Source organism: Cyphomyrmex costatus, unplaced genomic scaffold (genome assembly GCF_001594065.2).
Source record: "Cyphomyrmex costatus isolate MS0001 unplaced genomic scaffold, Ccosl1.0 scaffold219, whole genome shotgun sequence".
Classification (NCBI taxonomy): Eukaryota; Metazoa; Arthropoda; class Insecta; order Hymenoptera; family Formicidae; genus Cyphomyrmex; species Cyphomyrmex costatus.
This window is the reverse complement of record NW_017276246.1, coordinates 394,188-420,186: the sequence shown is the minus strand read 5'-3', so window position 1 is coordinate 420,186 and position 25,999 is coordinate 394,188. Positions and strand designations below refer to the sequence as shown.

Here is a 25,999-nt window from a genome sequence, read left to right as displayed (position 1 = left end):
TATATATATATATATATACATATATGTATGCATATATATATTATATATATATATACATATATGTATGCATATACAACTTTAAATATAATTATTATTACTAACATTATAGCGATAATAATCATTAAAAAAATAGAGCTTTTAACTATAATTATTTTACCACACTCAATTATAAACACAAATTAACACTTTTCTCGATGTATATTTACGAATAACTCTCTTTTTTTAACTTAAAGAAACGAATTCTTGACCGATATAATATTAGAAATTGCGAAGATAATTATTCTTCGCGGAAGAACGTGATTACCATTGTATATGTATAACGATCCTGGTAATTTACCATAATCGCGTATATGACCTTTGTTTTACTTCGCGTGAAATCACCGTGTACTCGCATAAAAAGCATTGAGTCATAAAGGCTGAGTCGTCCTGAAGAAGGTGTGTCATTAAAATTAACCCATTGTGTAATGTTCATGGCCTCTAACTAGACGGTTGCATGTTATTGTTTCAGGTCCGTCTCATTGAAAGCAAATCAAGGCAAAACGTGGCGGATTCGGTGACCCCTCGACTGTGATCAGGCCCATAGGCAGTAGGTAGGGCAAGGAGATGCGCGAATATAAAATAGTGGTGCTGGGCAGTGGAGGTGTAGGCAAGTCCGCCCTCACTGTCCAGTTTGTACAAGAAATTTTCGTAGAAAAGTATGATCCGACGATCGAGGACAGTTACCGCAAGCAAGTCGAGGTCGACGGTCAGCAATGTATGTTAGAAATTCTAGACACAGCCGGCACGGTAAGTAACTTCCTTCGTAACATACATTTGCTGTTTCTTTATTTCGAACACGCGGATATATACTGTTAAAACTAGAAATTCATTTTATAAATTTTAGTCCGAGTGTTAATTTTGACTTTTTTCTATATTGTCCGTTTTACTCACATAATGTGAAAGTCTTTATGAAGTAGCATGCTGTTTCATTTATCTCTTAACGCGTCGCGTAACTTTCTCTTTTACTTTATGATTGTAACAATACGGATTGCGTTTTTGAGTGACGTTATCATATTCTTGTTTGTTCGCAGGAACAATTCACAGCCATGAGGGACCTTTATATGAAAAACGGGCAAGGCTTCGTGTTAGTGTATTCGATAACAGCACAATCAACCTTCAACGACCTGCAAGACCTCAGAGAACAGATCTTGCGAGTAAAGGACACAGATGATGTGCCGATGGTGCTAGTAGGTAACAAGTGCGACCTGGAAGATGAGAGGGTAGTAGGAAAGGATCAGGGTGTCAACCTTGCCCGGCAATTTAATTGCGTGTTTATGGAGACCTCTGCCAAAGCTAAAATTAACGTTCGCGATGTAAGTTGACTCTTAATTTTATTTATTCTGATTTAAACAGCGTTTTATAATCATATTTTACAATCTTATCGCTTGCGCGCGCGTCTTATTTTTTTAGTAAAAGTAATTAGCTGCAATACTTTGTACAATGCTAATATATAATATCGTATTCTAATCGGTAAATTCCTATAGAGTTAACGCAGTCAAGTTTTAACAACTTGTCATCTTTTGCTTTCAGATTTTCTACGACCTGGTGCGACAAATAAACAAGAAATCGCCAGAGAAGAAGATGAAGCAGAAGAAGAAATCGCTGTGCCTACTTTTGTAAGGTATATATGGCGGAGCCCATATTCTCCTACATGAAAATCCGAGGATACCAGTGGATTAAAAAAAAAAAAGGACCGGAGCGGTTATAAAACAAGAAAGATACTAATGACAAAAGAGGAGGAGGGGGCTGACGGAATATTAGGCGACAGTAAAACGAGAGTCTACGATATTGAAATCCGAATGGTTGTAAGACGATGGTAGAGAGACGGGAGAATAAGGGCATATAAGGGCACAAGGTAACGCAGCGGAGCGAAGAACGAAGAGAACGTGCAAAGGAACGCAGCGATAAGCGGAAGGAAATATTGTATATAACATTGGTTCCGGGATGGCTCGTGTGCACGCGCAAGCAATGGCGCACAAAGTAGGGTACGAGACCCCGCAGCATCGGTTATCACTGTAGGAGTTTTGCATGAATAAATGAAGGGGAAAATGATTAATTAATAGTATATATTTAGGAGAAAGGAAGAGATAAGAAAAAAAGAAACGTTTGTGGACGTGCGCGTGCGCAGGCCACCAGCCCCCATGCATCGCGCTCTCGCCGCGCACCTCTCTCTCTCTCTTATATAATATGATAATTATACATAGATGGTACTTGAACATTATTGCTATTATTATTATTAATATTAATTATTATTATCGGATCATCAAAATATTCATAAGTTATCGAACTGTTTGTTTCTCAAACAAAGTATGTTTTTCTATATCTCTCCGTATTAAGGCAAATAAAAAATCAATGAATGTTAAAAAAAAAAAAGGGCCCAAGTTTCCTACTCTTGTAATGCAACCTGGATTTCATTTTATTTCATTCCGAGCCCCCTTTGTCTCGTTTGTGAACTATGTTCCGCCGTTCGCCTGATTAGACTGTAGATAATTTCCTCCTTGTTTCATATAAATCTACATTAAATAACTTGTAAGATATGAAGAACGGAATAAAATAACTTTGTGATATACGCAATGTAATTGAGATATCAAGTGCGAACATAGGAAAAAATTTAATGTATTACTACCATATCGCAATAGATACGTACGTACGAGTGCGAGAATTCTCAATTAAATGCGTACAACAAAATTGTGAAATAATCGCGAAATGTACGCAGGATCTATTTACAGAGAAAATGCGAATTTCGCGATATGTATTCTACAAGAGTGTAACAAGATTGTTACTGCGTTTGCTTCTAAAAAGTAGAGTGTGGGAAGAGATCTTGTTATAAAATTGCAAAATCCGACAACGCTGTCTCGTCTTCTTTCGTTATTGGTCTATTAAAAATATACAACAGCGAGCGCAATAACACGTTTCTTTTTTTAAATTCAGTATTTAATTTTTTATTTCACGCTGTGACCGTAGCTAGAACCAAAAGCGATGAAACGCCACCGTAGCCATCACGCCGCTGAGACACACGCTATGAGAGAATATCCTCCATGTCGTCGCCATGCTCGTGATGTTGCAACAATTGTTCGTCGCCTCCATCATGACCTGCGGATAATACTCGTTCCAGAATGCGAGCGCCTTGTAGTCCACTGCGTCCGGCTCATTCATCTCGATATTTTTATCGATGATCAGAATTCTCGGATTGTCCTGTGTGTAGGGCTCCCATTTGACCGTTACTGTTCTCTCAACGAAGGAAGGATCCCCGGATTTGGCGAACGTTGCCATCATCGTCATCATCGACTCGGACATCCTTTTGTCGTTGAAATTCCATTGCGTCGCACCGACGCTCGTCAGATGTGGTAAACCCCAGACAAATGGAAGCTCAAACATATGCGGTACACCAGCCCATTCTGGAACGTCCTTTGTAACCGGTTGCGTCTTGGGACGATAGTCAAACCGATATACGAAAGCCGTCGTCTTTTTCTTCGCCACTTTATCGGCCAGCATTGTCAGACCAGCCGCGAAATTCTTTTCCGTTTGCAGGTCCAAGTATCTATCGCGGTACACCGTCATGTTTGTCGTGGGTGGATATGGTCTGTAGAAGAATAGCACCGCGTTGGTCACCATCTCGGGCTTCGACTCGCAGGTGCTGTTATCATCTGGAATCTGCACTGCCGCCGTGAACTCGTCTGTGATCATCATCTCGAAGTTCTCCGAAGAGAGTCCACCTTCTGAATTCTTATCACTGATAAGATCCATATACGCCAAAACTTGCTCGTTATTCGTGTAGCCGACCATCAGCGGCACCGCATTGACGTTACCTAATTCATTATTTTATTAAAGTTAAGGAAAAATTTAAATCATTGAAAGAAATATAAAGATCGAAAGGATATCTAAAAGAATATTAGAGAGAGAGAGAGAGAGAGAGAGAGAATTTAAATAAACTTTTAAAAACTAAATATTTAAAAAACATTTGAATATGCTTTTCTAAAATATCTTCGCGTATCTTTAAATTTTCTCTTGTGTTTTTATTTCTTTCAATGTTAATGTTAATATCTCGATTTAATTTATTCTTTATCTTTTTCTAATCATGAAAATTAGAAAAAGGTAAAAATTAAATTAATTCAAAATTAAATTTAATATGCATTACTAGAAGTAAACATTAGTGTTAAAATATAAAACGAAGTTTTATAGTAAGAAAAAAAAAGAAATTTTAGTTTAATATGATGCCTTTTAAATATCTCCGTCTATCTTTGGATTGATTTTAAAGATTCATATAAAAAGAGTTGTATAACGTTATCAGGTCTTTTTCACAATTACCATTTTCCAAGATGTCCCTCGGATGTTGCGCGAGAAATGGTTCCGTCTCGTTGTTGGTCTCGGCGTCGACGATTGGGCCCCAACTCTCGATGTCAGATGAGTGCTTGATCAAGAAATCGGCGTCTAGTCGACGTAGGCATACCATCAGCATATGGGTCGGTTGTCGAACGCAGCCGAATCTGTCGGCTATGATGTCAACGACTGGCTTCTCTCTTTCTAGCGTGCCAACAGAGCTGATGGCATCTCCGCTCATAGCGATCGCCTTGTGGAACTTCCCTTTACTGAGAGGACTGAGCATATGCAGTCCTACACTTATGGCACCAGAATTGTGACCGTAGATGACAATATTGCTGGGCGAGCCGTTAAAGTACTTGATGTTTTGCTTTATCCAGTCAAGGGCGGCGATCTGATCGAGCATGCCATAATTGCCGGACGCCTCGGTGTCCGTCGTCGTGAAGAATCCGAGGATGTTTAATCGATACGCCACCGTCACCACTAGCACCTGCCGACCGCAAAAGTCGCCCCTGTTTAATCTCACGGATTGTTACAGCTTTTCTTTCTTTTCTCTTTCTTTTTTTTTTAGCGTGCGCGCGATAAAATCTCACCCGGAATCGTTACCGAAAGTTTCGAAGATTTACTTTAGTATTTCGTAATTCGTGCCACGCAAGCGATCAATTTGTTCTCCTTTCCCCGCGGTGAATTCCTAAGAGCCGTAAACGATACCGCATTATGTACATTCCATCAGATGTATAACGAAAGCTCTATTACTAATGTATCGCGGGCGAATATCAAAGGGTGCGGTTCTATGCTAGAAATAATGGCACGCGAGATGAGGAAAAGGAAAGGCCCGGTTTGATTTGATTTCCTTCGATTTTACGTCCGCTCAGTAAATGTCCGAGGAATTGATTGAACACCCGTTAAAAATACACGTTAATCATCCTCTCTTCCCAGATATCGTGATTGTATCGGTATCGATTAGATCGCTGACCGGGTCACGTTAATTTCAATCTTAGATTCCGGCCATTTTGCAAGTATTCGTCCGCGTAATGCAATGTCGAACCTTTTGTTTGGAAACGAATATAGAGGCGTCCCAGATCGCTGGAGTTCCCGTGTTGAAATCGCCACCATGGAACCAAACCATCACTGGCCATTGGTCGTTCTGACGGTTTCCTACGCACATGAAATATTCGTTAACAATCAGAACCATCAGTCTATCGAAAGAGGGATGTTGTGCTGGTAAGAGTGATAAGGTTTTATTTGATTGTAAGTCTCACGCAAGCTGGATCATACTTAGTATCCAGACAAGGTCTGAACATTCAGACGATCCAAGTTTGAGATCTATACTTTTTAAGGGTTTTGTATTAACGAAAATAGACAAATCAATATTAACGAATATAATATCTTTCCTTTTATGATTTCATGACTTTAGACTGTAAACGTCTTTTTTTATCAAAATAAAGTAGAAGAAAATCTTGAATGATATTTTATTAAAACTTGACTGCGCCAAAGATAGGCTGTGGTTGGTTATCACAGTCTGTTCGAATAAAGTTTTAATGGTTTCTTCGTCTATTATTTTTAAAGCGAAATATAGATGATAATATATGTATTAAATGATATTTTAAATAGAGTAAAATACTTAAATATAATGTTTTAGCACTTCTATTATATTATTTTTATCAAAATAAAGTGTAGAAGAAAACCGCGAGTAATATTTTATTAGAATGTGATTGTTTCAAAGATAGGCTGCATTTATAGTAAATTGGCTCGAGTAAAGTTTAACAATTTTCTTATACTTTTATCACAAAATGAAATGTAGAAGGAAATCTTGAACAATATTTTATTAAAACTTGATTGTGCCAAAGATAAGCTTAGTAGTAACAGTAAGGTTGGTCAAGTAAAATGTGTTTTTTTCTGTTTTCATATTATAATCTTATTGTCGTATAGATCGAGAAAGAGAATTTATGTGAAGCCATCGCATACACATTCAAGATTCTATTTCCAACCTATCGAGCTTGTTACGATAACGGGGACCGGTACGAGTTTCCCTGCCCCCCTGTGGTTTCCTGAACACGGACATTCAGTCCTGCATTATCGTCCTGTCGGTCTCCTTTGCGACGACCTTGACAGACTTGCATATGTTTCTTTCTTTCGGTATTTTCCGCATTCAAATTATTGTCAACGGCGGAGGGGGTGTTGCAAATACGCCCCAATGTCGCGCTGATAGCGCGACCCGGACCTTTCGTAAGTATGAGTACGGTATCCGGTGTAGCTTCTTACGCGAATCAATGACTCATGACGACGAGTCGTGGCGATTCAACGACTTCCTCGCTGAAAGACGACCGAAGAAACGAAAAGAGAGGGTAAGAGCGAGAAGGCGAGCTTTCGTGACCGGCTTTCTGGTATCTCCGCATCTCAGACTGGGGCCCTGGAAGATCGCGTGCCACCGTGAGCGCGCTAGTTACTGTTACTCTTACTAGCTTTACGTTATATATCGACCTCGACTATTGTCGACTATCGTCGTCGTCGTCGTCGTCGTCATATATGGCTTCGTGCCACGAATTTGCGACTCCGAGATCAGTCCTTCTTTTTTTCCTCGAATGCACGGGGGAAAAAGAGAAACGCCGTTTAGTGGTTGCCGATGACGATTTCGTTTAACGGTGGCCAAAGTATGTCGCGAGCTTTCGGTTTGCATTCAGTCAGAACTAGGCATGTATTTGGAATACTTTTATTTAAAGATAGTATTTTTAAGACAATTGTATTTTGTACTTCAGGAGAGCACATAAAAATATTTTGTGAATTTTATTAATTAAAGTATTTTGTGTTTTATGGGAGTATATAAAAGTATTTTGTATTTCGGTATTAATAACGAAAGGTTGAAAGTACTTTGTATTTTGTATTTCAAATACTAAGATTGCCAATCAATTATTTGAACTACAAAATACAACAAAACATTCAGTCTTTCGATTTTAAATACACAAAATTCGTAATAGTAAACTTTCGTTTACTATGCTGAAACACAAAATACACTTATATTGCAAACAATTTTTAATTAAAATTTTTTTAAGTATTTAAAATACGTGCTCAGCCCTACATTCAGCTTTATTCATTCTCCTAGTCTTTTCTTTGTACATGCATATTCAAGCTTTTTAAAGATGTACCTATAGGTATATTTTCTGGTCATACTTCATTAAATTTGTATTAGAGTAAGACGGGAGTGAGTGGAAAACACAATGCGCAATGCGAAAGTAATCAAAATGTTTGTTGCGTCAACGCTTAAAGTTCTAAATAAACTTTGAAACAAAATACTCTTTGTAAGGATAAAACTGGATTGTTTTTAATAAATCTATTCAAAATTGTAACATAAACTCTCTTTTTACAAAATCTTAGTCTTTAATAAATTTTAAATGTTTGTTTAAAATTCTTTAAGAACGTTTTTTTAAATATTTATTTTGCTATTTAAGTAATCCATATCCGAATTAATTAAAATTATAAATTTATAATTTATTTAAGATAAACGTAATTATCAATATTTTATATTTTATTTATTAATATGTAATTTATTTTTGCCATTCGTATTATGTTCAATTAATCTTTTCAGAAAAACGGTATATCAATATAAAAAAATCCTTGAAAGAAATAATCATTAAGAACAATCGAGCGTGACTGAAGTGTAAACTTCACGGAAAAATTATTTGAGTTAAACCGTATCGAGTATTAACAGAACGTCCACCTTCATGCTTTTTATGTTGCGACGACGTGATAAATCTTCTCTGCACGACTCTAGGCCTTCACAAGGTGCCTTATTCATTTTTTGCTTTAGTCTACTTTTATCTGATCGCAGTAGTATAATGCTCGCCCCCGCGAGTAATCACCGTAATCACCCCTTTTCTCTCGAACGATAAGAATCAGTCTCCGCGAGAACCTGAGGGCGAGCTTTATCTCGCGGAACGAACTTCGCCGTTGACCGCGCTTGCGTTCCGTGCCTTAGCGTTGTCGAAGGTTACGTATTATAGAAAAGAAATAGCACATGGATGATATTAAGGATTATCATCAGCCAAATATTTTCTCTATCGATTATATTTCCGTTTGACAAAACGAAATTTTCGTGTCACAAAAATACAACTTGTTTGTTAGAATGAACAAAAGTATTACATTTAGATCTTACGTTCCTATATCATCCCAGCAAGAAATGACTCATCGAATTGATGTTAAGTTGACATCGATACGATAATTTCGATATCAATTAGACATTCGATTCTAATAACAGTCATTCTCGCTGGGATATGTTCGAATTGTTTGAAAAGTATATTTGAATTCTTCAAATCTGAGACATTTAAGTGCTCCTGGCTACTCAAATGTCATTCAGATTATCACTTCGAAGTATTTAAATAAGCTCTCAACCTGAAATTAGTAAAATATTTATAATTATTGTAAAATACCGAAAAACAAGGAACAATTCTTTAAAGTTCAAAATGTCCTTTTTAAGTTTTTTAAAATTTTTTCCCCCCCCCCCCCATGTATCATTTTATCCTTGTTTATATAACATTCAGTGATCAACGAGAATGAAATTAAATTGCATTTGGATGGTAGGTATGTCTGAACTTAACCAAGAAATTACACCCACTTTTTCAGCAATTATTTATCGAGTGAGAAATTTGTACGCACTCCAGAAGAAAACAGGACTGAAAAATTAATACCCGAAATGGGAATAATATTTTTAAAAAGTATATATTATAATAAATATATAATGAATCTAAATTTATATATTTAAGAAGTGCGATTCGAAACAATTTTGAAACACTCTTCAAAACTTGAGTCTGTTAATTCAAGTATCATTTTATGTTTGTTGTTCACCGAATGTTGAACAAGGATACAAGATGCTCGAAGCTGACAGAGTTGACTTTAATTTTAGGAACGCACTTCCTGGAGTTATAAACAATTTTGCTTATGCAACTCTGGCTCCACATGGACACGATTAAACGCACATACCTTCGCTTGGGACGAAGATGTTCAAGAAAAGACAATCCTCGCTGAATCCTGGATCTGGCATGTCCGGTGGTAACAATTGCATGTAGAGCTTCTCGTGGAATTTAACTTGACCCTTAGCCTGCGGGCAGGACGGCGCGAATTGCGTTGCATTTCTCACGTCGTTCCAAGAAGGAAGAGATTCTGTCATCGGCCGCGTGAAACGAAGATTGCCAATCGGAGCTTGTGCGTAAGGGATACCGAGATACTGCGTTAGTCTTACCGAGTTGACAGCTATCTAAATTTCAGAAGTTTATATAAGATAAAAAAGAAACACACACATATACACACACTTATTGGAGACTAAAAATCCTAATTTTAATGAGTTTTAATTTCATCATTGACCGTTCTAGAATTAAAATAAAATGAAACGAATTTGCAGAATTATTCTCTTGTTTTCAAATCAAAAAAAGAAACTGCGCACTCACGCAAAAGTTGAACTCGTATTACGTTTAAAAAACTGACTGTATATAAGCGGTAGCTACATTTCGTCAGTTTCAATTTTAAAGTAATATTTATATAAATTTATGATAAAGGGCTAACAATTTCTTTTTGCAGTGACGTGCTTATAATATTACATTATACAATCATGACTGCCCCTTGACGTGCAGCACAAGTTCGACTTTCAAATAATCAACACGTGCTGTTTAGGTACATCAACGTTATCGCGAGAAATGGACGAAAAAGCCTCGTTCTATCCTATTTAAAAATTTTATAACCATTCTATTTTTTTTTTAATCAAACTTAATCTTAATTGAACTTTAACAATTAGAAGTGATGATGACAAATTTTATTAAAAGTTGAAAAAACAATTAACTTGATATCATTTTCATTTTTATCTCTATTAAGAATTATAATCTAAATGAAAAACAAAATTAGCGAAATTAATACTCGAATCAACAGATGTAAAACCAACTGTTTATTTACAAAAGACGTCTAAATAAGATATCAATCTGTCAATTTGAAATTGTTTATGATGGAAGACAGAGACAAGTTGTCTTAGCAAATTAATATAAAAACTTAAGACCGACAAAAAGATTGAAGCACGGTGTCGCACCTCTTTGCCGAGGACGGTCCCTTGACCAGGTATCTTAATGGTCGGATTTTCGCGATTGAGACCCTGTCGCGCATGGGTCCTTTGAGCGCGGCTAACGTGGGTCCTCTGGACGAGAAGCAAGGTAGACGCAAAAAGCAGCCACGTCGCGTGCTTCATTCTGCAGACTGACTGGATTCCGTCAGGGGACGTAGCGCGGCGGTTCCTCGAGCCACCTCCAGTTTCACGGGGGTTGCTTCGCGTGACTCCCTACGTTTCGCCTTACTCCACAGCTACCCCGCTCACCGCTCGCCCTCGGTGCCTTGGGTTCATTTTCTTGGGTTCGCGGTCGACCGTGAGCGACCTGCGCTCTTTCACCCTTTGCGCTTTTACGTTTGACGGAAAATTCGCCACTCCGAACCCTTCTACTTCGAAACACGTGCGAAAAGTAAAGCTAACATGGTAAGTAAACATGGGTGTGACATTAAATGATTAAAATATCCTTCAGTGATAAACTCGGTATTGATTGCCATTAAAATGCGTAATAAATATTTATATAAAAATTATGTGTCGACGTATCCCCAGTAATTATTTGTATAATATTTAAATATATTTGAAAGAGAAAATATAATACAAATAAATGTATCTATAAATGGGAATATGTATTTAGAGAGGATATATAGAGTTACAATTCACGCTTCGGTAATGCTAGAGACAGCATCGATGTCTCTCAGTTTACGACAGCGAAATAAGTATAATTTATCAATAAAGAAGATCGCAAAGTACGCAAGGCTAATCAATCAAGATACGCACGGATAAGATGCAGGATAAGAATGCACATATACCTACGTGCTCGTATACACGTACGTTAAGGTCAGACACGACTACGATTGGCCACAGATCCAGGCATTCATTTACATAAAAGTATTAATCGCGACGCAAATAAGCGCCGACGCGTGAAATGTAACCCGAACTTTATCAAGCCACCCGTTATTACAAGACGCAAAAGTAGACACCGTATTGTAACGATTGACCTAAAAATTCAGTTAACGGCAGAATTTTAAAATACGGATGACACTTGGTCGATATATTGCATGAAATACTGCGATGTTACTCATCGTAGCACGCAGGAGCAGTAAACGAGAGAAAATTTATTGCCGCAGACTATATACCTCCTGTACTGTTTTTCTTGGACTCTCGAACTCTTTCGCCGCAGCTGTCTTTCTAATTAATTCGTATAATGTATGTATGATCGATAACGTACGAGGGGTGAAGAAGAATCAGAGACGTCGAATGAAGAATTTCGTTGAGGCGTCGAAGGCCTTGAAGATCGATACAGGGGTCTTTCGCCCCGAAGAGAGAGAGAGAGAGAGAGAGAGAGAGAGAGAGGGGGGGGGGAGAGGGGACCAGGTAGCACGCTATCATTAAGATGTAATCTTCAAGCACCTCTTGCTAGTGCGACCTTGAACGTTGCACAACCCACAATTATCTGTGTCCGGCCGAAAAGTCCTTTCTTCAGCTCCGATCGCAATTACGAGAATGGATAGCGTGTCGATAAATTATTCTATAAATCACTCTAATAGTAAAACTTGCAATCATTTCTTTCAATACCGCGAACATGCAGATTATTAATATAAGCAAAATCTCTTTCGAACCTTCAGCTTTTATTTTTGAAAGTGATTGTTGAAATTTGTTTTCCTTTTATTGCTCTGATTTTTATTTTGTCCTTTAAATTGGTCAAAATATGCTTTTTGCTGGAAAAAGACATCATAATTTTGAATTTAAAGCAAAAGGCTTCAGGTTTGGTACATTTATTGTATGTCGGAATTTAATCTTTATTTTGGTTCAATTAGGTGCGCCAGTTATATCCCATTCAATTATGTCTTTTTTTACAATAGCCAACCGTAACGTAAAAGTGCAATTACACCTCTCTCGCTGCACCGCCATTCGAAGTCAGATAGCGCAGTGCCGTAACACGCAATATCATTTAAACGGGGCGTCGCGAAATTTGTGAATTTAAATGTCTTTTACAAAGTTCTTTGATACTTTTTATCTCCAATACACTTGTCTGGACACTTTTTATAATAAATTATTGAAAAACACAAAATTATATAAATTTCAGATATATAAATCTAGATTGAAATCTGATTGCCTTCTCCGTGAGAAAATAGAAGTTTAATGTATGCGTAAATATTTAAATTAATTCTCGAATACTTAGAAGATATTGTTTTATTTAAATCGATTTTTGCAATCATATCATAGATACATAATAGCGAAAGCTTTGTGCAACCAGAATATATGACAAACGATACCGAAAACAATATCAAAGTGAAAACATTTCCTTATTTTTTTTTTAAACTTTTAGAATCATTTCAAAATTTTAAAGAATATTTCTATCAAATCAATTTATTATTTTTTTTTATAAAAGTATACATGAATTGAGATAAGTATATAATGATGAACATGGGTTTTTTTTTAAATAAATGTCAAATAAAATATTATTATCTAATAAAAAAAATAAATAAGAATTCAAAATAAACTTCCACATATGATTATAATATTTGTAAATTATTTTTTCTTAATTTTAACCATTAAATTATTATATCACGACAGTACACTTAAAAAATAATATTTATTTATTCCTTTACTTGCGCCAGTTTCTTCGCATACTCTAAGTATCTCTTCGTTCTCCCCGATTTAGTACGAACCTGGCTGACAGACTTGCACGAGTGCAACGAGTGCAGCACCCGAAACAATGGGAGCGTACGTGAATTCCAGGTGTTGTTTACTCCAATTTATTCGTCAATGAGTATTCCTCATTATGAATTATAAGCCGGGAAACGCGGGAAGATGAACGTACGCAAATTTGACGACGTAAAAGAAATTATCCGTGAAATATTGGCAAACCAGCACCCCTATTCTGCGAGACAGACGTAATATATTTTTCCTCCTGTACCGCGTGGTGCGATCATCCTGCGTCGTGTGTTGACTCATACCTGCTCGGACTGCAAATTCCAAATGTATAACTCATAACGTTATGTCGTGGAACGGCTAGATCGAGACTCAACGCTCCCGCATTTGATATAAAACGCATTTAATATAAAAATCGCCCGCGAAATCAAAATGATAATCGCATCCCTGTTGTTCTTCTGCGGCGTTTACTCTGCGTGCGCTCAAAAGTATGAGGGCTGTTTTGAGAGTTCCTATTCAAATAACAGTCTACCCACTCCTGCTTTGGCGCACGCTAGTACGCCCGCCGAATGTGTCAAAAAATGTCATTCTCAGTACTACATGTAAGTAAACAATCTAAGTATCCGGTCTAAGAGGTACACGTACTCTACCAAAATTTTTAGAGTGAATCTCACTCTGAAGAGTGAAAAATCTCACCCTTAAAGATGTAAAATTGAGCCACCCTTTTTTAAGATTGGTTCGATTTTAACTCTTTAGAGTGATTGTACTTAAAAAAAAAATTTAGAGATTAGATAAATATTGTTTCCGATCTAAGCGTTGAATAGATTTCAAGATTGTAATCCTTTTTTCGATCAATAGGTTCGCAGGGCTAATGAACGGGCAGCAGTGCTATTGCATTAACAAATTCGGCCAGCCATCGGACAGCTGTACTGTTCCCTGTGCCTCTGATTCTTCTTACTATTGTGGCAGCTATGAAGCTATGAGCGTTTACGCTACCGGTCAGCGAGGTATGATTTGTAACAATACACCAATCTTTCACTTTATTCCATGTATCAGAAATCATTCCAGCAACATTACAATGTTCGAACAATATTACAGTGTAGCATTCTAAATATTGCAACAATGTTATATTGAAAGCTTGTATGCTGTGTAGGATGTAATTTTCATTATGCAGCGCACGAGATGAAATACTAAACTCTCACCAATGTCAGCTTGATACAGTGAAAAAAAATATTAATATTATATTAAAATACGTTACAATTAATATGAGTAAAAGGATTATGCGTGTATCTTTTGTAGGTCCAAGTCCACCGAGGAGAGTATCGGTAAGTGAGGAGACAAAAGATACTTTTAAAATAACATGGCAACCGCCAGATATACCCAATGGAAAGGTAATACTTTACACCATCCGCGCCGTCGTCGAAGAAACGTTCTCAAGCAACGATTTACCACCTATCGAAAGTCAGATTCAAGGAGGTTCGTCCAACATGACGATTCTGAGAGGTCTTCAACCTGGAACTAAATACCACATATCTATCACCGCCAGTAATACACAGGAGTCCAGTGAATCGGCGAATGTTACGGGGTGGACTCTGATAGGTCCACCCGACAAACCAGCCGTGCCCAAAATATTGGAACGCGGAAACAATACGATTACCGTCATGTTTACCGAGGGTCACAGCGAGTATGGACCGATTAGCGCGTATCAAGTTCTTGTCGTACAAGCTGACGCTATACCTCCGCCGGCTGAGGATGAATATTTGAATTACAAATCCGCATTGGAACAAGGGTTAAGTTACTACATTGCTGCGCAATTCGACCCGTTGGACTTTCACAGTTACAGAAAGTTCGTCGTGGGCGATGGAAAAATAATCGGCGGTTATCATAATGTCCCATTGAAAGACCATTTCGCTTCCGCGCAAATCGGCTTGGTGATAATCTCGCGTATGGCAACGTATGAACAACGTTCCTATTCCAATTTGACCAGTATCATACTTGGTCACGAAACGAACCAAATGGACACGACTGCTCTTGCACTTTGCATAGCGATCACGCTGCTGAGTATACTACTCGCTATTTCGATCCTGGTATATTTCGTGCTGCGACGGCGACACGAGAGATTCCACATGCAGAAGTTGCCGGAGCAACAGGAGCTCACGTTGCAGGGTCCGGTATACGAGGTGGATAATATGGGCTACATTCCGGAGGATATCCCTGAAAGGGTGAATCATTATCAAGAGTTGAAGAAGAAAGTCTGGAGTATATCGCAAAACGACCTGTCCATTGATGATCACGTTATACGCAGAGGACGATTCGGCAGCGTTCACACCGGAACCGTTTTGAAGGATGACAAATCTTGTCCAGTAACGATCCACACCATAGTCGATGGCGCCTTGAAGGGATCTGATAAGAGACACATGCTGAGAGAATTAGACGTGTGCATCCGAGCAGGTTCTATGAAATATCTCGCGAGTCTCGTAGGGACCTGCGAGACCACCGACATGTTATACGTCGTGTTGGAATTACCGCCTCAGATCTTGAAGGACCGTCTGTTAGGCGCGCGATCGGGAGATGTGTTTCCTATAGATCGTATAATGTTCATTTCGTCCTCGATAGCGATCGCCTTGCAATATTTAGCGAGCCATAAAATCATTCATAGTCGCCTCTGTGCACGAAGCGTGGGACTGACGAGCGATGGGACCCCGAAACTTATAGGGCATGGTATCGCCAAGTATGCCTTACAAGACTTAAAGTATGCAAGGTGGATGGCCATCGAGTGCTTCGATAATCAGACAAAGCATCAGCCAGGCGTGATATGGGCATTCGGCGTGCTTCTCTGGGAGATATTTAGTATGGGTGGTACACCGTACTCAAATTTGACACTCGACAGCGAAGTGGAGGACGCGATTATGCAAGGTGTCCGGTTACCGCAATTAGTGGATGTCACAGATCCGATTTATGAAGTTATGTTATCCTGTTGGCGAGACGATCCCGAAGAACGGCCCACGTTCGATGAACTTATACGATTGGTAAGTAATGAAAAATCAGTTCTTTAATAATAATGTTATTGATTCTTAAAATTTTTTATACTTACATACTGTTTGTTTTATAGGATACCTTGAGTGTTTGTCCTATTACTGCAATCACAGAGCCCTATTTACCAGAATTGGAGTTGAATTAACATTCTCATTTGCTATCTTTAGACATACCTGCATTTATTTAGTAACGTATCGAATTCCTAGTTGTAAATATTTCATTGTGTTCACGAGAATAGTAGACTTTATCGTTACCAACGTAGGCATACGTTTATATCTACATATTCTCTGTCTCTCTCTCTCTCTCTCTCTCTGGCATTCTAAACTTAAAAATTTTAGTATAATAATGTAAGTGATATAAGTGTTATGAAAACACTCGTACTAATTCCGTCCACGTTTAATGAAAAATAATTGAGATTAGTATGTAACGAAATTAGAATAAGATTATAAATATTTATATAGACATAACGCATCGAGCATTACGATAGAAAATATTTTATTTTTTTGTTTCTATCTATATTATATATTACATTCGTAAATGTCAATTTTTCTTTTATATGAGATTTTAATTTACAGCAATACCAAGGCAGAGAAAGTACTTTATTACCTGTTGATTGCGAGATCTATGAATGTAGATTTTTATGATATCTTTCAGTTACTCTAATGTGTTTTAGTACTTACACGTGTAAATCCATATTATCGTACTCATTCGATAATGCTTCAAAAGTACAAATGTATTAATACTGATATTTACGTAGTATATGTTTTTAAATAATTAGCAAAATTGCCACGAAGAATAACATTCGAATGTTAATTTTTTAGAAGATAACTTTTGGACTCGTTAAAATGTCTTTCAAAGTATTTATTTTAAATCTTTTATACACAACTTATGCCATACGAATTGTATTTTTGTTTTAAGTTTAAATATTGATTTTTCTAGTGCGCATATTTTAATTTGTCAATTATGATGTACGTTTATGTTGTATACGTTTCATTTTATAGAAGCCCATATATATACTTTGTATATTAAGCAGAATTTTTATAAAAATATAATATGTCATTATATTATAATATTATGTTATATATAATATTATACACTAAGCAAAAAATACAATTTTTTATACATACTTTTCTTCTTACGCATTTCTGTGTCTTATTCCAAATAAAAGTAAAACATTTATCGTCTAGTTTAGAGCGAAACATTTTTCTACCTTTTAACATAAACTTAATCTACGGAATCACAAAAATAAGGTTTTAATTAAACAGATATCTACTGTTGTAGATTCGTAATTTAATAGGTAAATTTTCTTATAGTTAAATTCTAAAAAAAAGTTTTATTTATTTACTAGTCAAGCGTTTAACTTTTTATAAAGAATAAAAAAAGTGATTGTGCGTCAACTTTTTTGCCGCCATTAATTCGAGGCGATCGATTATTTCCGGAACGGAAGATATATTTATATCGTATGGGGTGCCGAGAACTTACTCGAGTGAGAATGCGTCGGTTTGGGACCGATCGTGGGTGTCCTGCTTGAAACGGGGCACAGAATTTGTTTATACGCCTCCCTGTACAGTTTGTTGGTGCCGGCATAAATGAAAGGATTTATCACCGCGGATGCCCATGCGAGCACGGATGCCACTATATGAAGTATCGGAATCTTCATCTTATCGTCGATGACGTTCGCCAGCATCAGCGGCATGAAGCACAGCAGAAAACAGAGGAATATAGTAAGCATTAGTCTGGTCACTCTGGAGTCTTCCCGCCGTTGAAAACCACCGCCTCGTCGGCCGCTTTCCGCCGCGTGGGCCTCGAGATTCTTTCGGCTTCTCCGTACACGCCAATATATGCAGAGATACGAAACACTGATCACCACGCATGGTACGATGAAGCCTAGGATGAACAGAAACTTCTTCGGACTCGAGCCATTTTTCTTCAGTATGGTACATGAGAAGGTGGCCGAATCTAGTCCTAGGGTACCCCAGATGCCTAATAAGGGTGGCAGTAGCATCAAGAAACTTAGAGTCCATATACCTATTAACATCAGCATTATGCCGCGAGTAGTGTATAACTGGGTATAAATGTCCGACTGTGAGATCAGTATATATCTGGAAAAAAAAAAACAAAATTTTAGCTACGTAATTATTAGCGTGTGTTTGAAAAAATATATTTACCTTTTATACCCTTAAGATATATTAAAAATATATTATATTTTTCTTAAATACATATTAATGTATATTTTTTAAAATATATTTCTTTTTTTATTTCAAAATACAAAGGAAAATAATTGTTGGAATTTACCTGTTAATAGTAATTGCCACCATGCTGAGTAAAGATACGGCGACATTCCCGTAAAAGAATAAGGGGAATATCTTGCATAGAGTATCACCCAGAACCCACGCTTCGTTCAAATATCTACTGGCGGTTAAAGGCAAGTTTACCGCTGAGAAGATCAGATCGGAGATGCTTAGACTTATCACAAAAGCCGTGGTGGCGTGTCGTCTCAGTCTGGTATATTTTAATAATGCAATTACCGTCACTAAATTACCTGGAATTCAGAGATATAGGATTCAATTTGTTGAACAAAAGATGCGGCCAGAGAGGTAAAACAATTAGGGGATACAAAACGTTACCTAATACTCCAATAATGCTGAATATTATAGCGCATACTGCAGCAGTGATAGTCACGGAACGTGTAAATGTCTTCGGACCTACAGTCTCTGACTGAGTGATGATTTCGAAGATTGCCGTGTCGTTTGCCGCGAAGTTCCCCATTTTTTTTAGCAAATGCGCGGAAAACAGTTTTTCTTCCTTCGCATTCTTCAGAAAATCAAAAATCGCCGTGATTAATGTGCTGTAAAAAATAAGGAAGCACGTATAAAAAAAATTGTTCTATTTTAAAGGCCATAACGTACGAAAGAAAAACGTAAGCCGTAAGATGTATAAACTCTAAGCAAATCAACATTTCAAATTTGCTGTCGTTTTGTTGGGCCAATTCGCTTATTTCTTACGTTTTACTGTTTGACATGTTTCTCTGTGTGCTATGCTTTTTAATAAAGTATCTTAATATAATTATTCCGCTGTTAACTTTTATCTTCCAATTTTCAATTTCCGGTTTTAATGAAAATTGAAACCGATGACAATAGAAAAAAAGTAAAAAAAAATTTCGAAAACCGTAAAATCAAGTTGTCATTTTGGAAACTCATAAATTTATTTTTAACTAATGATTTTATAAATTTATTTAATTAATTTTAGAAAATTTCACAAAGATTCCTCTCAAAGATTGCTTTGTAATTCGCTTATCTCTAGCGAAATAACTGGACCAACGACCCTTGCACGCAATTAAACGCACTAACTTTCCTCATCCACTCTTCGTTTACACTACTCCTTCTTTCATTCATTAGTTTCTATCTGTTCCATTAATTCCATGAATTTCCTCGCCGTGGAAAGATAGGCAGAGAGAACACGCATCCCTCAAGACGGATATTCCGAGGCGCCTTATCACACATGCCGCATCAATTAATTTCCATATTTCTTCATGTTCGCTCGTTCTCCCGTTAAGAACACACCATTAGTCATACCGATAAATTTTTGTGACCTTCTCGGAATACTGCTTATATAGTGCTGCAGCAACAACGCGAACTTTGGCCTGAAACGGCAGGAGCTCACACACCGAATCGTTTCGTGACGCTACATTGTAGTTGTACGCTACATTATTGTTAATTAACTCGCGAAAGGTATTCTTCCAGAAATTACTGTAGTACTTTATGGCGTCCAATTAAGTCGCTATCTCTGAACAATTCGTCCCAATTATCCTCTTCCTTCCTTGTAATTAGCTCTTGATCGTTGCAATTCAACTTGTTTCTTAAACAGACTCGTTTACCTCGTAATTAAACTTCCAGGTATTTACATTGCGTACGTATTCATAATCATTTTTCTATTTCTTCTCTATTAGGAATTATATATGTTTTCTTCATACAAAGGAATGGCTTCTTCGATTTAGCGCATCATCACTGCGGATTTATGACACTGATTAATTCCAAAAAACCAAGATTATTATTTTTTTAATTATGTGTTAATCCTGCATTTATTCGTAGATGTTACAAATATTGCCGCAGTGAATGCGATGCTTAAACTACTCCCGTTATTTCGGTAGACGTTCATCCGCAGACTGACGAACTCTACTGACGCGTATCCCTTTACGAGTATACCACAAGTCTCCTTATCTAACTCACTCGATTTAACTCCGCCCCTTCTTCTTCTTCTTCCACTTTTTCCTCTTCTTCTTATCCTTTCCTTCCGCTTTATTCCACTCTTCGCGCCTATAATTTCGCTCCGATCTCAGCATTCAAAATCTCCTGGGATTTATTTAATGCGTCAGTGATCGATGGTAATTCGCAATAATTCATTTTTTACTTGTTTAGACGATGAGAGAGAGAGAGAGAGAGAAATTAAAAAAAAGTATCGTAAAAAAATGCTTAATATATAATCAAATTCGTATATATTTTGTATTTTGGTTTAATTTAAATTTAATGAATTTGTTATATTAAAATAGTAATCCTAAACTGACACAATTCTAATTAGCAGTTTATAAAATTAATTTAAATGACGATTTGAATTTGATTTAAACAACTTCTGTATACATAGATATATAAATTATTTTGTTGCAGAAATGAAAATAATACATTTTATATTATCATATTTGGAAAATTAATATTAAAATTCAAAAAAATTGCGCCTGTTTCAAATTAGGAATCGATTCGTCTATAGCTTATACATCCGTTCAGTCACATCAACGTCATCGTAAATTTCTTTCAGTTTGATACTATTTTTGGGACTATAAAACATATTAATGCACCAAACACGCTAAGTGAGGCGTGTAGTTCCAAAAATAGCATTTGGATGGATATTATGCTCTGACGATGTGTGCGATTATCATCCTGACCAGCATTCCATTTGTTGCACTCTATTTCACTCCATTTTCATCCATTTCGTTGTTTGCTTTACATGATCGAAAGTTTATTTGTCTAACTCGCAGACCGCGCCCCGCTTTATTATCCTTTAAAGAGGAGAAGATGAAAAGTAATAAAGATCGATTGCACAAAATTATAATAACATTCGATAGAGTGTTAATTGCACAAAAATAGAAACTATTAATCTACGGTTGGCAGTTATCGAACGTAAAAATTTTTAACACCGTATATATCAGAGGAAGAACTTTATATAATTTACTTTCGAGACATACTTAGCGGTTTTGAACACTCGGTATATTTATGGCGTATGCTAGAAGCATGTTTGTTTTCTTTCCTTACATATGTTTTCACATTCACGGTATTTGCTCAAGAGAGGGCAGTCAATATAATTCGATACTAACAAAATTAGGTATATAAATTTTACTTACAAGTATAAATGATTTACAAAAATAAAAAGATATACATATTTTTTATATAAATAACCCAACGTGCAAGTTATTCCTGCAGTACAATTCATATCCATGAATCAATCTTATAAAGGAGAAACGTATCAAACTTTAAAGTCTATTTTTCCGTTTATCGTTCCGTTTTTACACGATTTCTGACATTTATTAATTACGTTTCGAAAATCTCGGAGATTAGTGCGTCAGTCTGATTAAAAGTCACATTCGTGTACGCGTATTCCTTTGAGTCTTCTTGAAGCACGTGGCGTCGTACTCGAAGTATATATCTACACGTGAATTACCTTGAACGGCACGTGTCGTACTTGCATCAGAATCGCTCGATCGAGCGTTTTATTCTATCACGAAGTACACACCCACATTATCCACATGTTCACATCCACAAAGTCATCAAACACTTTGTCTCATTCCGACAAATGACTACAATAAACTGCCCTCGACTCACCGGTGAATCGTTGCGATGATAAATATATAACGACTAGCATGCCGGATAGACGGCGACTAAAGCCGAGCTCGCTTCCCGATTCCGAGCGATCGGGGCAAACGCGAATGTGACTTACCTCCGTATAGGTAGCAGCTGTCAAGGGCCACAAAGGGCACCGAACAATTGGAAAGGAGTGGCCCCCGACAAATAAAACTCACCCTACTGCCTTCTTTCATCCCTGCTGCGGTAACGGCGCCGCGTCGGCCGGCTATGTCGAGCTCTTCGAGCTGATTAAAGGTAAGTTGCAGACCCCGCAGAGATCCCATGCTATATAGAGAGAAACGTCGCGTCGTCACAAGAAAACATCATATCGTGCACCGAACACAGCTCGCGGCAAGTGATAGGAAAGTTATTTTAGATTTTTGTTCACGTCACGTATATTACATCCGCAGTCTACTTTAGATGATTAATCTAACGTCAGAATTCTATTTATAATTTTGTTTGCCATGTGTTCTGATGTACATGTGTATTTTAATATAATATTTTTTATTTAATACATGTATTTTATTTATATTTTATAATATTATTTATTTTTATATATATATATATATAATATATACAAACAATCTATAATAAGTATAGAATTTAAAATAGATTCTCTATTTTTAATTTTACTGTTTATTATATATATAGATTATTTATTATTATTGTAGTTATATATACGTTGTCTAAAGTGGAATGTGCAGAACGATATTTAGTAAAAGAAAATTGAAAAGAGAGAGAATTTCAGATTATAATGCATTTATCTAAATGATTTTATAGTAAAATATGTTTAATTGTATATGAAATCAGATAAAATATTTTCTTATATCTTGTATGAAGTAAAATTTTATTAACGGACGATAATTGGCCAGATAATTTATCAATTTTGAAAATTATGCATGAGTGTGTATCGTAGTTTATTTTTGTGGTCACCCACTCGTAAAAAAAGCAAAGACTCAAGCGATGAATATACATATTTCGAATAATGGATTGGGACGGTCAGAAATTTTGAAATAACTTGAAAAGAAACACTTGATTTCTGTTTAATTAATCTCGTACAAGAATATTATGTTAAGTACATTTATTGTATATTCCGATGTGTCGTATATGTGATAAATCTTTTGTATTATCCTTGAAACGAATCTTTTATTTTATATTTATTTTCATTTTCGTTTGATATGTTGCGATATTTGCTGAGACGGAAAAGATTCGGTGGAATATAGTAATTGTTGTATAGTAATTTTCAATTTTTGTCGAATGTTTCGTCGAGTATTCTGTGAGAATACATCTGCTCTTTGGTTAATATCGCTGTAGGTATTGAATTGAATACTCATAGGATTTTATATATAATCTTTATACAAATATTGATTAAATATCGTCAAATGACATATCTCTGGATAAACATCCATTTATCATTTTCTATAGATAGCTACCAAATCTCACGGCTTCACAGAGTTAGCGTTATAAGTCTTTACAAACTCGTGAACGAAAATCACGCGGCGGTTGAAATGAGACTCGCCACACCGTGTAAAATCTCGGATATAATGCATTATTTATTCGCTATGTATACACTCCCTACATCATCAGTCACCGTGATAATATCGCGTGTCCTGACTACAATTTTCAGTGCTGAGTGGATTAAAAGTGTGGGTCAGTCGGACAATCGGGCACCGTCAAGGTGTCACGAACAAAGAATAATCCTCGTTGAATATCTATGCTCGAAAATGCTCCAATTCAATTCAACAGAGAAAAATTTTTTTCTATCAAATTTTCCTGCTGATGACATTTTTTTAAAGATCAAAGAGATTGCCTTCTTTCTTTTCTTCGCAAAATATGAGATAAGTTTATAAAATTGTGTTTATTTGTTGAATTTATATATTGTTTTCGTTAATTACCATTAATCGAAAAATCCAAATATATATTTGACGTAGATGTTGATAATGTGTGATTTCTTTGGCGGAACACAACAATAATGCTTCTGTGTTTTATCTTATCTCGTTGTTATAGTTTTAACAAGAACGGTTCGGAAATTCTGAATACTAACAATAAAACTATAATATAACTAAGGGGAAGTGAGAGTAAATAACTGCGCAGTAATCAATGTGTTATAGTTATAAAATATATTTAAAAGTATATTTAAATTATACTACGTATGTGTCGCAATATTCGGACAATACTCCGAATACTTGTTCAAAGAAAAAAATTGACGCTGAGTCTTTATTGCAATAATAATTTCTGATCTTCTCTCTTCACTTTTCTAGTTTTCTCACCTCCGTGGAGAACCACTGATTCGCGTACTGAATGAACCCATTGTGCGCGGCTTGCTGAACTCATACGCCATTTGAATTCAACAGTGCGCTATTCACGAAATATTTGTGCGCGCGCTGTAGGCTCTACAAGGGAAAGGGTGATTTTAAGAAATCTACCAAAATGACAAACAGAACGTTTTTCTCCGCTTATCTACCAGGGAAGCTGACCGTAGTCTCAAATCCCTTTAGAATTGGGGGTAGAACCGCTCGGCGCTGCGATAACATTCAACGAGGGGAACCGTAATCGCGCACATGCTTTCGACGTAACCGGACTCTGCAATAATAAACAATAAAACCCATTTCCGGGCCCTACAAATCGATCACGATGTTGAAGAAAAATCGACGAGACACAATAGTATTATTTCGTTTAATCACGTTGGTCCCTTTTGTGCGTGATCCTTGAATCATCTAGGCGTGATTGGACACGGTCGTGTTCATCATTTATTTTATGAAAAATACGCGTTGTAAGACAGGAAGTATTTTATCACCGATGATATCGCGTGTCCGACAATTTCCTTGCGCGATACCGCAATAAGTTGCAAGGACGCGGCGTGTATATAAAACGAATTGTTTTAAATTGCAGATACGTGCGATAAAAAGGAAATTTCGTACTTGAATATAATTGAAAGATATGTAATTAATGATTGACAGGTTCACCGAGATATAGCACCTTTCTCCTTTTGGCAACTTATATTTATTTCTCTCTAATATTACAGTATTGTAATATCGCTATACATAATATGACGTTAAATATATCATTGAATTCTTTTTGGCTTGGTCATAGCATCGTTTGCTCATTTTTAAACGAAATTCTCGACGATATCCGATGTAACGTATGAAGGTTGATCGCGTGCAATGATGATATAAATAATGGAATCTTGTTCCTCTCGCTTTTATCGCCAGGATAATTACACGAATTTTGTCAGCCTTTCTATTATACTTCTCGCGTAGAATTCTGCCATTCTTCATGACGAGAATTAAGATTAGAAGTTCTAATCTTGATAATAGACGAAAGTTGAAGTGACCTTGTCGATAATTACAGTGCCTGTAAATAATTACACTTTGCGCATCTGTAAATATTTAACGTTACATATACATAAATCTAGTTTACGATATGTACGACGGTTTTTTATCTTCATATTTTTACAGTTCTAATTTAGAGTTGTAAAAAAGAAATGGAAAAATATAGTTTGAAATTATTTATTGGCACTATAACGATCGGCAAAACTATTTTAACTGTCATCCATTTGTAGATAGATCGTATGTGTATGTCTTGATGATATGTTGAACATTTTTTTGTATTCGGTATGAATTATAGATCCGTTGTAAAATATCTATTTTATGGTGATATATATTCATAGTCTTATTTTAAGATCGTCTTAAGTAATGTCTCAAAATATTGATCTAAGACATCTTAAGACTGTACTTAAAGCAGTCTTAAATATAAGAATTAACTATGAATACGAGCCTTAATCCTGTATTGAGTTTATTTTAATTATTTATATTACATTTTAATTATTTTTAATGTATCATCTATGGAACATGAGCTTAATACTTCGCTATGGTGTTTCTTTAAGTACCTTGTGTAATAAAATGGTGTATGTATAATATATCAACGGATAAAATATGTATAGAATATTCTTACTATAAAAATAAAAACGTGT

The 25,999-nt window shown here is 36.3% G+C and overlaps 4 protein-coding genes across 5 annotated transcripts in view; 2 read left to right on the top strand and 2 right to left on the bottom strand.

Moving 5' to 3' along the window:
- Rap1 (RAS oncogene family member Rap1) overlaps positions 1-1,756 on the top strand; it is a 21,468-nt gene extending 19,712 nt beyond the window's left edge. Inside the window, exons 2-4 of the mRNA XM_018539715.1 lie at positions 509-786; positions 1,071-1,352; positions 1,570-1,756. Of these exons, the coding sequence (XP_018395217.1) occupies positions 604-786; positions 1,071-1,352; positions 1,570-1,659 (555 nt within the window). The 5' untranslated portion in view covers positions 509-603 and the 3' untranslated portion in view covers positions 1,660-1,756. The remainder of the gene's footprint in view (positions 1-508; positions 787-1,070; positions 1,353-1,569) is intronic.
- A 730-nt stretch (positions 1,757-2,486) lies between these two features.
- On the bottom strand, positions 2,487-10,585 carry LOC108773781 (carboxylesterase 5A). Its single transcript, XM_018539714.1, has 5 exons — positions 10,430-10,585; positions 9,337-9,610; positions 5,408-5,517; positions 4,348-4,849; positions 2,487-3,848 (listed from the first exon to the last, which is right to left on the bottom strand). Exons 1-5 carry the CDS (start codon positions 10,583-10,585, stop codon positions 3,004-3,006), a joined length of 1,887 nt encoding a protein of 628 aa, XP_018395216.1. The 3' UTR covers positions 2,487-3,003.
- A 2,669-nt stretch (positions 10,586-13,254) lies between these two features.
- On the top strand, positions 13,255-16,302 carry LOC108773754 (tyrosine-protein kinase Wsck). Its single transcript, XM_018539677.1, has 4 exons — positions 13,255-13,698; positions 13,955-14,103; positions 14,396-16,125; positions 16,209-16,302. The coding sequence occupies exons 1-4, from the start codon at positions 13,529-13,531 to the stop codon at positions 16,275-16,277; spliced, it is 2,118 nt and encodes a 705-aa protein (XP_018395179.1). The 5' UTR covers positions 13,255-13,528; the 3' UTR covers positions 16,278-16,302.
- Positions 16,303-17,526: 1,224 nt separating this feature from the next.
- Tre1 (Trapped in endoderm 1) lies at positions 17,527-22,263 on the bottom strand. Of its 2 annotated transcripts, XM_018539665.1 has the most exons (4): positions 22,203-22,263; positions 18,760-18,980; positions 18,428-18,674; positions 17,527-18,234 (listed from the first exon to the last, which is right to left on the bottom strand). In XM_018539665.1, the coding sequence occupies exons 2-4, from the start codon at positions 18,899-18,901 to the stop codon at positions 17,586-17,588; spliced, it is 1,038 nt and encodes a 345-aa protein (XP_018395167.1). In that variant the 5' UTR covers positions 18,902-18,980; positions 22,203-22,263; the 3' UTR covers positions 17,527-17,585. The 2 variants fall into 2 exon arrangements, with proteins under 2 accessions (XP_018395167.1, XP_018395166.1); XM_018539664.1 differs by lacking the exon at positions 22,203-22,263 and having other exon boundaries at positions 18,760-19,187.
- Positions 22,264-25,999: the final 3,736 nt, after the last annotated feature.